The sequence below is a fragment of the Carcharodon carcharias genome, chromosome 5, assembly GCF_017639515.1.
Source record: "Carcharodon carcharias isolate sCarCar2 chromosome 5, sCarCar2.pri, whole genome shotgun sequence".
Lineage (NCBI taxonomy): Eukaryota > Metazoa > Chordata > Chondrichthyes > Lamniformes > Lamnidae > Carcharodon > Carcharodon carcharias.
The window spans coordinates 75,155,768-75,168,544 of NC_054471.1; the positions used below are offsets into that span (position 1 = coordinate 75,155,768).

At 39.8% G+C, this 12,777-nt stretch overlaps 1 protein-coding gene across 4 annotated transcripts in view; it reads right to left on the bottom strand.

Moving 5' to 3' along the window:
- The window catches only part of dst (dystonin), a 576,136-nt gene that overhangs the window by 331,528 nt on the left and 231,831 nt on the right, over nt 1-12,777 (bottom strand). For all 4 annotated transcript variants that reach the window (XM_041188904.1, XM_041188906.1, XM_041188907.1 and 1 more), the window contains one exon: nt 9,554-9,720. In XM_041188904.1, coding sequence (XP_041044838.1) covers nt 9,554-9,720 — 167 coding nt within the window. The remainder of the gene's footprint in view (nt 1-9,553; nt 9,721-12,777) is intronic.

Genomic DNA, 12,777 nt, shown 5'->3' on the forward strand with positions numbered 1-12,777 from the left:
GCACCATGGCACAGGATGCCTTCAGGGTTTGGGTGGGTGGGGGGGGGGTGTTGGGCAAAGGGCGAAAAGGCAAAAAGGAATGTGGTAGCATTAGGAGACAGTGTGCTACTAGGAGACAAATAATGTACTCTGCAGCTGCTACAGGGAGATCCAAAGTTCGTGCTGCCTGCCTGATACCAGGGTTAAGGGCATCTCTTCACAGCTGGGAGTGTGGAATCCAGTTGTCGTGGTCCACGTGCAAGCCAATGACATAGGTAGAATCAGGAATGATGTTCTGCTAAGAGGATTTGAGGAGTTTGGGTCCAAATTAAAATGCAGAACATCTCTGGATCGTTATTGCGCCACGTGCCAATTAGCATAGGGTCAAGCAGAGTAGAGAACTAAATTGTGGGAAGAATGGATTTCAATTCATGGGGCACAGGCATCAGAACAGAACTATTCCATCAAGATGGGTTTCACTTAAACTGGTGTCACAGATGTTTTAAAATGGTATTTCCTCAAAGTCACCTGTGAACATTGTATTTCTATGTGAGTGTGTATATTTTAACCCTGGAGTGAGAAATTCAATTTAAAATTAGCCCAGCAACAAAACCTTTTTACTTAAAAGGAAAAGGTTAGCTTATGTCACGCAATTGGTCTGGAAGTTCCTTAGGAAAAAACAAGTTACAGACACATGTAAACTCGCAAAGTTTAGTTCCTGAGGAAGATTTTTAAAAACCATACTTATAAAAAATGAAACAATTCAGTTTATATTCGGCATAGGCCTGATATGTTTTGAAGTTGAAGCGAAGGTCTTGAGGTTGTAGGGTTGCCTCTGCAGGTGGGATGGCTACCGCAGTTAAATTGCTGGAAGTTGCTTTCGTAGGTGAGCTTTAAAGGTAGAATCAGGTTTGCAGGGAGGGGAGAAAGTTTCTTACTTCTGTTCTGCAGGCACGGCATTTCTAGCTGCCTAGTTTACTTAACAGCAGACCAGTGACTATTTTAGATGCCTTTCTCTGTCTCTCCCTGAGTTGAAGCTTCTTTAAGATGGTTCTCTGTGCTTTTTGTAGGTAGCTTGCCCACCATTTCTATGCTTTTATTGCAAGCAAACCAGGATGGCCATTGTCTCAACAATGCTCAATCAAGTTCCAAAAAAGGAAACTAGTTAGCCCAATCCCTATCTTAGTCTGTTTTGAGGACCCACTGAATTCCAACTGTCTTTTGTGAATCCTCTTGAGGTAAAGAGTTTGGTCCAAATCTGCATGATAGGGGTTGATTCCACAAGAGAAGTCACATGACCTTCAGAATCCATTTTGTTCCTCTTTAAAAAAAAGTTCAAGGTTTTTAAAGGCAACTCTTAAAAAATGTGTAATGTCATAACTGTGCACTGTAACAATGGGCTGGGACCAGTGTCCTGGCTGATTGTATAACTCGGCTGTGGCCAGGGCATTAAACTAACAGTGATAGGAGAGGATTCAAGTGAAGAGAGACTTAGAAGCCCAAAGAGAAAGGTTGAGGCAATGGAACAAGGTGGATAAAGACAAACAGAGTGGGACAGGAAAGGAGACAGAGTTTAACATAAATCATACATGAGCTAATGTGGTCAATGTTGGGAACGGTGGTAAAAAATGAAATTAATGGTTCTTCATCTGAATTCATGAAGCATCTGCAATAAGACAGATGAACTAGTAGCACAAAGACATAAATGGTTTTATATTTAATTTCCCTCACAGAGACATGGTTGCAAGGCGATCGAGGTTAGGAAATAAATGTTCCAGGGCTAACAATATTTTGGAAAGACAGGCAGAATGACAAAGGAGGAGAGGTAGCACTGATAGTAAAGGATGACTTACGGACATTAGTAAGAAAGGATCTGCCTCTGAAGATCATTGCAAGACTCAGAAGATGCTGGTGGGAATAGTTTAAAGGCCCCGAACAGTAGTTATACCATTGGACAGAGCATTAAACAAGACATCATTGGAGCTTGTAACAAAGGTAGTGTAATAATTGTGGGGAACTTTAATCGTCATATAAACTGGGACAATAAAATTGGCAGACTGGTCAAGAACATTAGTTTGTGGAAAGTCTGTGACAGTTTCTTGGAGCAATACATTGTGGAACCGACTAGGGATGAAGCCATCTTAGACCTAGAATTAGGTAAAAGACAGAGTTAATTATTAACGTCACAGTGAAAGATCCACTGGGAAATAGTGATCATAACACCATTGAATTCCATGTTAATCTTGAAAGTGACATACTACAATTATAAACAAAGCCAATTATATAAGCATGAGGGGAGAACCAGGGTTGATTAGGTAAATATATTAACAGGTATGGCAGTAAATAAACGATGGGAAACAGTTAGAGAAATAATTCAAAATGTTCAACAAAAATACATTCCACTGAAAAACAAAAGCTCAGCAAGAAAGATCCATCCGTGGATTACTAAGGAGGTTAAGGATAGTATCAGATTTAAAGTAAAGGCTTGTAATGTTGCAAAGAACAGTAGCAAATATGGGGGTTGGGAGTGTTTTAGAAACTGGTAAAGGGCCACCAAAAACTTGATAAAAAGGGATAAAATAGAATGTAAGAGTAAACTAGCCAGAAATATAAAAACAGGTTATAAGAGCTTTTGTAGATGTATAAAAAGAGAGTAGCCAAAGTAAACATTGGTCCCTTCGAAGCAGAAACAGGAGAAATTATCATGGGGAATGAGGAAATGGCAGAGATATTGAGCGAATATTTTATGTCTTCTATTGTGAAAACAGACACAAATTGCATACCAGAAATAGAGGGTAACCTACGGGCTAAAAAAATGAAGAAACTAAAGTAATTAATATCAGCAGAGGACAAGTATTGGAGAAACTCAAGGGACTGAAATTCCACAAATCTTTGGACCTGATGGCTTACACCCTAGGGTTCTAAAAGAGATAGCTGAAAATATAGTAGTTTCACTAGCCATGATTTTCCAAAATTCCTGAGAATCGGGAACAGTCCCATCAGGTTAGAAGTTGGCTAATATAACACCGCTTTTCAAGAAAGGAGGGAGAGAGAAAAGAGGAAACTACAGGTCAGTGAGCTTACCATCAGTCGTTGGGAAAGTGCGGGGGTCTATTATGAAAGGAAATCTTAATGCACTTAGAAAAGTATAATATGATTAGAATAAGTCAACATGGTTTTACAAAAGGGAAATCCTGCTTGACAAATTTATTAGTTTCTTGAAGATGCAACAAGTAGGATAAAGGGGAACCAATCGATGAATACACCTGGATTTTCAAGTGAGCCATACAAAAGGCTAACAGGCAAGGTGAGGGCTCATAGAGTTGGGGGTAATATATTAGCATGGGTAGAAGATTGGTTAATGTACAGGAGGCAAAGAGCGGGCATAAATTGAGCATTTTCAAAAGGGCAGGCGATGACTAATGGAGTTCTGCAAGGATCAACGCTGGGGCCTCAGCTATTTATATCCATATTACAACTTCACAGACAAAGAGTAATGCATCTAAGTTTGCTGATGACACAAAGCTAGGTGGAAAGGTAAGTTGCGGGGACGACACAGAGACTGCAAAGAGATATAGCAAGGTTAAGTAAGCGGGCAACAGGATGACAGATAGAGTATAATGTGGGAAGCATGAAGCTATTCTCTTCAGTTTGAAGATTAAAAAGCAGAGTTTTTATTAAAGGTGTGAAACAGGTGAGTGTTGATGTTCAGAGAGACTTGGCGTACTCGTATAAGGAATGCAGAAAATTAGCATACAGGTACAGCAAGCAATTGGGAAGGCAAATAGCATCTTGATCTTTATTGCAAGGGGGATTGGAGTACAAAAACAAAGAAGTTTGCTACAATTGTACAGGATTTTGGTGAGACCACACCTAGAATACTGCAGTTTTGGTTTCCATATTTAAGGGAAGATCTCCATATTTGGAAGGAATACAATGAAAGTTCGCTAGGTTGGTCCTCGGGATGACGGGAGGCTGAGTAAATTGGGGCTATATTCTCTGGAGTTTAGAAGAATGCAAGATGATCTCATTAAAACATACAAGATTCTGAAGGGGCTTGATAGGGTAGATGCTGAAAGATTCTTCATGCTGATCGGGGAATCTAAAACATGAGGTCGCAATCGCAGGATAAGGGGGGTGATCATTTAAGACTGGGATGAGGGGAAATTACTTCACCCAAAGGGTTGTGAATCTTTAAAATTCCCAATGCCAGAGGGTTGTGGATGCTTCATTGCCATATGATGTACTCCTGCTCCTACTTCTTGTGCTCTTGACATTCAAACCATTGTCAAGTTCCCCAACATCAACATCCTTGGGAGTTGCCCATTAAAGAAACATATTGGGCCAGCCATATAAATGTCTGAGGAGGGGAATTATGCAATTTATTCATCTTCTGACTCTGCAAATCCTATTCACCATCAACAAGACACAAATTAGGAGTGTGGTGGATTAGTCCCCTCTTGACTGATGAATGCAGTTCCAACTACACTCTAGAAGTTCGACATCAGCCAGTAGAAAGCAATCTGCTTGATCAAAATCTCTCCAATTGTCTAAATATCCACCACTCCTCTGCCACCAGTGTACTGTTTCTGAAGTGTACTGTCTGCAAGAAGCACCATAGCACAAGCAAAAGCTTCTTCATCTACAACTCCAAAACGCTCAACCTTCACCACCCAGAAGGAACAGTACTGAAAAAGTGCTGCACTGTTGGAGGTGGCATCTTTCAGATAAGATGTTAAACCGAAGGCCTGTCTACCCTTCCAGGCAGGTGTGAAACATTCCATGACATTACTCGACGAAAAGCAAGGGAGTTCTCCCTGGCATTCTGAGCTTACATGTCTCCCTCATCAGTAAAACAGATGATTTGGTCATTAATTTCATTGTCATTTGTGGGGGCTTGCTGTGCACAAATTAGCTGGCATGTTTCCTACATTATAGCTACCAGAACACTTCATTGGCTGCGAAGTGCTTTCAGACATCCCAAGGTCATGAAAGGCCCTATATAAATGCAAGCTCTTTCTTTTCTATCTGCACGCTACAAAGAAGAAAGCAACAACAGGGTACGGTCTCAACTGAATGGCTGTAATGAATCTGACTCAACCAAGAACGAGCATCCCAAAAGCTCACCTGCTTAAATAAATCACCATTTGGATGGTCTCACACAAACAGCTTGAATCAAAGCTTGAAAATTGGGATCACCCAAATGCCTAACACCACTTATTATTAAACACATGGTGCAACATTTCACCATGAGCTGCTTTAAGGGGTCTTCAGGTGCCAAATATTATAAACCTGGGAGATACACTCAGGCATCTGCTTGAACAAGCAATGAAGCAATTAGATACAGTGTAAAAAAATATCTGAGTGTTCAGCCTAGCCAAGGATGAAGCAAGTTTGGGCATATTATAGCAAAACAATAAGCCTCCTTCAACACATCTGTCACAAAATCAGAGAATTCCAATTGTGTTGCATGATTACATTGTATAAGGGGGTCATATTTAAATACTTCCTATAAGCTAAATTCAATGGTGTAAGAAAGAAAATCGATCTAAAAAGCAAACAGAATTTGCGTTTATATATTGTTCACAATCTGAAGAAGTCTCAAAATACCGCACGGCCTCCTTTAGAAATGTTGCCAATGCTGTAATTAGGAATATATGGCAGACAAATTGCTGTTTGTAAGATCATGCTATGCACAATGGGATAAATGACCAGATAATCTGGTTTAGGATAAATGAGGGCACTGGTAGAATTCCCCTGCTCTTCTTCGATTAGTTCCTTGGCATCACAGCGAATTCCCGTGAAGAGTCATTGAAACGTGAGGATGAATAAATATTCTGGAATATCCTTTTCTTGTCTTTTGAACCAGAGAGTTTTTACGCAGAACTTTCAGATGAGTCAATGCCAGGTGACATTTTCTCATTCTATACTTGGGCTCCAGTGTAGGAGAGATGATAGAAGATTGAAGACAATTACACTAGGTATACAGATCAGCAAATCAGAGCTAAAGCTGAAATGTGCCAGCAATTACAATGTATGACAGACCTACCAAAGAATCCAAAACTAAATATGTGCATATATATGGATTATGGAAGGATTATACTGGAGTTCATAGCACCTTATGACATATGCTGGCTCTTGGAAAGAGCTATCTTATTCATCAAACTCCCCTGTTCTTTCCCCAAAGCCCTGAGTTTTTTAAAATCTAATTCCCTTTTTGAAAGTTACTATTGAATTTGCTTCCTCCACCCTTTTAGGCATCTTCCAGCTCATAACAACTTGCTAAACGAAAAAAAAATTGCATCGCCCCTCTTAAATCGGTGACCATCTTTCAGTGGAAAGTTTCTTTATTTACTCTATTAAAACACTTCATGATTTTGAATGCCTCTATGAAATCTCCTCTTACCCTTCTCTGCATTAGGGAGAACAAGCCCAGCTTCTCTGGTTTCTCCACATTACTGAAGTCCCTCATCCCTGATATGTTCCAGTAAATGTCCTCTGCACTCTCTCTAAAGGCTTGACAGCCATCCTAAAGTGTGATGCTTTGAATTGGACAAAATACTCCAGCATAAACGATCTTTTAGAACTTCACAATCTTTGCTCTTCACTTGTACACAAACCATGATTCAATGGCATGAACTGCACTGGAACACTATGCAGTTGCTTATGTGATGTTACCATGTAAGAAAGGATCCAGCTCTTTAGTCACAAATCCTCTCTAAACAAATAAACGTGGCTTGCACAACGTCTTCAAGGAGACTCGGTTTGATTTTTTGTTCATCAAGGTGAGGAATGCTCACACTCAGATGCCAAATAATTCCAACTTCACACATTCCCAGCTGAAAGTTTCCAATGCTAGTTGCAGGAACTCAGACACAAGGCACATTGCACTTTTAATCCCTCAACGTATGCTTGGAACCTACGCTGGTCATTTATCTAACTAAAGCTTATGGAAGCTTTGCGCAAATTGTCTACAACGATTCCCTACAGTGGCTACACTTCAAAGGTACTTAATTGGTTGTGAAGCAATTTGGGACATCCTGAGGTTGTGCTAAGGTGCTTTATGAATGGGAGTCTTTCTTTGATGGGCAAGGGAACACAGTTTAAAGTGAAGCATTTCCAATTAAAAAGAAATTGAGACAACAGAATTTTTTCTTGAATAGGAGGGAGAAAAAAAGGTGGAACTGAAAACAATGCAGATTTCTTTATAAAACAAACTGGATGAATTTCTGCTGGTAAAAAGGATCCAGGGCTATCAGCTGCAGAATCATATTAAGAAACATTATGGGGGGTTTCAAATGATTGACTGGATGGGCCAAAGCATGTTAATGTTGGTTTCTGCCACCCCCAATTGTGCGTCTTTGCATCATTGCAAGGTTCTTATGCAATATTTTAACCAGATAATTGCCTGACAACCATTTCTTGTGTGCCTCACATCATCTGAAAACTGTACCTTCACTGCTAGATCTAGCACACACCCAGGCAGAAACAATTATTCCAACTGCAATATTACTAACAACATCAATCATAAAAACCACCGATTACCCAACCGTGACAATTTTACATAACACAATTATTGTTTCTGTAACGAAAAGGCAATTTATGGAATTCCATCCCACTGACACTTTCAAAACAGAACTCAGAGGAAAGGTCTTACGAATAAACAAAATTCCCTTTAACTTTCCCTTGGAAGGATAGTGCAGGTATTCTTTTACATAGACATAACAAAAACAAAAGAAAAAGTAAAATTTCACTTTGCAACAGTTCGCCATGTGAAGTATTGTTTCAGGGAAGCTCATTTTTTTAAACACAAAGGGTCATAAAATTACTGTGTTCTTCCTGTCTCAAGAGTGGAAGACAGGCAAGAGGTCAGAATTGGAGGAATACAGAGATCTCGGAGGGTTTGGTTGTAGGTCACAGGGATAGAGATGGACGAGGCCATGGAGGAATTTGAACACAGGGATAAATGTTTTAAAATTCGAGGCACTGGTGGACTAAGTTTCAATATTCATAAGCGAGCACAGGGGTGATGGGTGAATGGGACTTGGTGCAAGTTAGGATTTTGCCAGCAGAGTTTTGGGTGAGCTTAGGGTCATGAAAGGGGACATCGAGGTACTGACCAGAGGAACGCTCGAATAAGTCATTCCCTCCTGAAGTCACAGAAATTTAGCTTCAATTGGGAATGGCTTGGTCAACCAACAAACATAAACACTGTAAAATAAAGCACTGAAAACAGGAATGCTATATTAGGGCCAGTGCAATTGACAAACTTCAGATCAACAATCCTTGCCCTTCAAATTAGCACTGAATTTTCCTCATAATGGTGCGGACTCATGTGGGCACTGTTTCATAATGCCAGCTGCCCTTTTCTCCGTCGAAATGACCCTTCTTAAAATGTGACTTGGATGCGAAATGCTAGCAAACCTTTAGGAGGCCAGCAGAGGTGAGCAAGATCCTGTTCTCACCTGCCACCACCTTTGCCCTCACCAGGTCAAGATTGCAGAAATTAATTGTCATTTCTTACCATATCCTTCTGAGATCAGAAAATCCAGAATAGACCAGGGACCTTCCTTCGCCAGATGTGATGTCTACCCTAAAGGTCAATCTAAAAGTACAATTTCTAAACTTGCATCAAAGTCCAAAGTCCATTCCCAAATCTTTAATTATTTGTAAGCATGAACAGATTGGGTCACAACTGCTTTACTAAATGATAGCTTTATTAATCTAAAGCAGCAAACACACCCAGCACTTCAATACTTACTTTGGATTTCTGGCATTGCAGAATTTTGCTTTTGCTTTAGTGTTTAGTTCATGACCAATTCTCTTCCAGGGATGCATACTTTGAAGTTCTGATCTTTTCTCCAACGGGATCGCTGTTTCTCTCTTTTAACTTGTTCATCTTCATTGCTTTCTGTTTCCCTTCTCTTGTCTGGCCAATCTTCCCCTTTGTTCTTTCCTCCTCTCGTTCTCCTTTTCCCTGCCTCTACTTGCTTTCAAAAAATCAGCACTCTGAAACGTCAACTCTGTTTACTTCTCCACAGATGCTGTGTAATCTGCTAAGCTTTTTCCAGCATTTTCTGATTTCACTACACTGGCACTCGTTGAACTTTGTTCGAACATTTCACCAGGTTCATATCATTTATACAGCACAGAAACAGTCCATTCAATTAACTGAGCTTCACTGGTGTTAACAATCTACAAGATCCTCCTCCCACCTTAGTTCAACTCTCCCTATCAGCATTTCTCTCTCAAGTACTGCATTCATCCAGTTTCCCCTTAAATGCATTTATACTATTTATCTCAATTACTCCTTGTGGTACTGAGTTTCATATTTTTGTTATTCTCTGGGTAAAGAAATTTTTCCTGAATTCGCCATTGAACTTATTATCTTATATTTATGACTGATACAAGTATAACAAGGAAAAGTGTCCTGTATTCTGGCCTTGCCAGCAATGCTCACATCTCAGGAACAAATATAGAAAAAAAGGTTATACACTTCATATTCTTAAATTGAAACATGAAAAAGCTATGAAAGCAAAGCAGTATTTGCCTCCCAGATATGCGAAAGCAGTACCTGTATTTATGAATGATTGCATTAAATAATCTGCCATCTCTCCAGCATGAAGTGAAGTTCTCACATCTGACTCCAGCATAACCCTCCGTTGTCTGTTGTGACCACAATAACAACTTCTCCTTGGCCGACATGTCCTCAGACTCCCCAGTAACATGGATGTCAGAGATCTGAAGAACAAAGTCTGATGTTAATAAATAGTATCCAGAGATGAGAATGGGTGAAGGCGAAAAGGTCTGAAAAATTTTTGTGACAAAGAATCATGAACACGTTATAGTACAAACTGGCGAAGTCACAGCAGCATGAGGGACAGGAAAAGTTAAAGCACTTATTATGACACAACCAATGGTAAAGGCTGAGTTGTTCAAATCCCAGAGGGAAACTTGAAACAACTGTCATAATCCATTTTTGCAATTTGTATGCTTCAAGATGCAGGTTTTGAATTCAGTACTAATAAGACCATCAAGTTTCAAGAGGTTGTTTTATAAAACTAAATTAAACATTTATTAATATAAGAAAGATCGTAAGCACATACATATGTCTACAAAATTAGTACTGTAATAACTACAAAAATCCTCCAATTAATTTGACTCTCAGACTCCCGGTAAGGCAATAGCAAGATACATAGATTTAAACAGACCTCTGGCAAAGCACACCCTGGACAGTCACATTCAAAATGAGTTTCTTTGAGCTGTGAGTCCTTGCAGACAGACTTGAGGCTTACCGGCTGGAGGCTCTAGATTTTAAAATCTCTTCTCCTTTTACCAATAGCCTTCTCTTCCTTTATACATATTTCCCTCTTTGAATGCAAATTCTCATTGTCACTAGGGTTTTTTAAACTTTAAATCTTCTAACAATAAACCCTTTCATGATACCCACTTTACTAGTAAGCTTCTAAAAATAAATACATTGTTTCTGAGCTTCACCTGGTTAGATGTAATATTTCACCCGCTCTTTTGAGTGGCCTATTTAAAAATGAAAACTGTCCCTTTTGCACCTCACCTTCTATTTCCTTAAGTTTATCTATTTACTATTTCAAACCTACTTCTCTTCTATACATTAAAGCCTCTCAACCAGCTGGCTTTAATCCAATTAAGATACACACACATAGACACAAACACCACTAAACGCTATTTAAAATAATTTCCAATTACATTATGAGCATTATTATATCTTCTTGACACACTTTTTATGATCTGTAGTGAATTGCAAATGCTTCTAGGCTACTTCAAACGGGCAGAATTGAGTGGGTAGAAGCATTAGTTTCCCCTTTGTTTACCTTCTATTACCGTCAAGCCTGTGGGCCAATACACATATATAAAATCACCAAAGTGACCTCAGCATTTCAATATTTCAGCATTTAGTGCAATTAGTATTTACTCCATCATATATTATATATGTACTAACACCAGAACATGACTGTGAAAATTTATTCATAGACTTGTGTCAAAAGTTGTACAAATGTTGCTTTGATGACTGGTTCAGTTTTTCTTTTTAGCAGATCCTAGGAGTAAAGGGATCCATTCAAAATCCATCATGCCACTCAAGAACAACTCGCACCTATGCCTTTAATGTAGATAAGAGCGCTTCACGGAAGCAAGAAATATTAGGATGGGTGACTAAATGCTTGGTCAGAAGTAGTTTTTAAGGAGGGTCATAAAGAAAGAGAGGAAGAGGTGGAGGCACTGAGATTGAGGGAGACTTACCCCTTTAAAGTATTAACATTCAGCGTGCTTTCTATTGGTGGGATAAACAGAAGCCATCACACACCTAAGGGAGATAACTTATCAGGTAGGCAAGATAGCAGTGCATGTTTAAGTCCTAGGGCAGAGATCTTTATCTTGACACTGTAAACCTGTGCCAGGTTGCGCACATGTGAAGTGATGCAAAGAACCACGCAGAAAGCGCCGGTGGTTGGAAAAACACTTTAAAAGGTGGATTCCATAATCCAAAAGTCAGAATTCTGTCAAAAGGCAGAAATTTCTCATCCCTGATCAACTGTCATGTATCATAAATATGTCAGGTTCCACACGTACACTGCTGACAACACCCAGCTTTACCTCAACAACACCTCTGTCAACCCCTCCACTGTCTCTAAACTCACAGACTACTTGGTCAATGAATAGAAATATCCTCCAGTTAAATGTAGGGAAGATTGAAGTCATAGGCCAGGATTTTCCGGCCTTGTCATGGTGGGGCCCACCGCAGAGATTCGGTGGCCCAGCCAAACATCCAATGACTTTCGGCAGGACCAGGCGATCCCGGTGGCAGGCGGGGCCAGAAAATCTCACCTGTTGTTTTTTAGTCCCCATGACAACTCTGTTCCCTAACCATCAATTTCATCCCTCTCTGAGGCTGAACCAGATTGTTCAGACCCAAAGATGAGTTTCCAGTCAGGTATCTGTGCCAACTGATCATCTACTTCCACTTCTATAACATCGTCTGTCTCCATCCCTGCCTCTGCTCATCTGCTGCTCAAACCCTCATTCATGCCTTCATTAACTCTAGATTTGACTATTCTAATGCAGTCCTGGCTGGTCTCCCACATTCTATCCTCCATAAACTTGGTCATCCAAAACTCTGCTACCCATATTCTTAATCACAACAAGTCCTGTTCACTTATCCACGCCTGTGTTCACTGACCTACGCTGGCTTTTAAGCAACACCACTGTGTTAAAAACTTATCCTTGTCTTTGAAGCCCTCCTCCATGGCCTCACCCCACTCTGTGAATGTAAAATCCTCCTGTGCGCCCCCCCCCCCCCGTCAATCCTCAGATATCTGTGCTCCTTAAATTCCAACATCAAGCATCCCCAATTTTAAATCGCTCCACTGCCAAGGCTTGAAGCTCTGGAATTCCCTCTCTAAGCCCCTCTACCTCTCTACCTTGCTTTGCTCCATTAAGACACTCCTTAAAATCTATCTTTTTGACCAAGTTTTTGAACATCTGACCTAATATCTCCTTCTGTGTCTCGTCATACTTTGTTCTATAATGTTCCTCAGCCATTTTATTACATCGAAGCCCCTTTCTTAATACAAATTGCTGTTATGTATATAGGAACTTTTAATCATGTAACTAATTTCTCCAAACTAATTTAAACTATGTTACCAAAATTCATATTTTTTGCCTCATTTTGCAAGGTTTGCTAAAACAAAATTACAAATTTAACACTCTGTCTTCTGTCAACGTAGTTGTTTACACTAATTTTCAATGACGTGGTCGTATTTA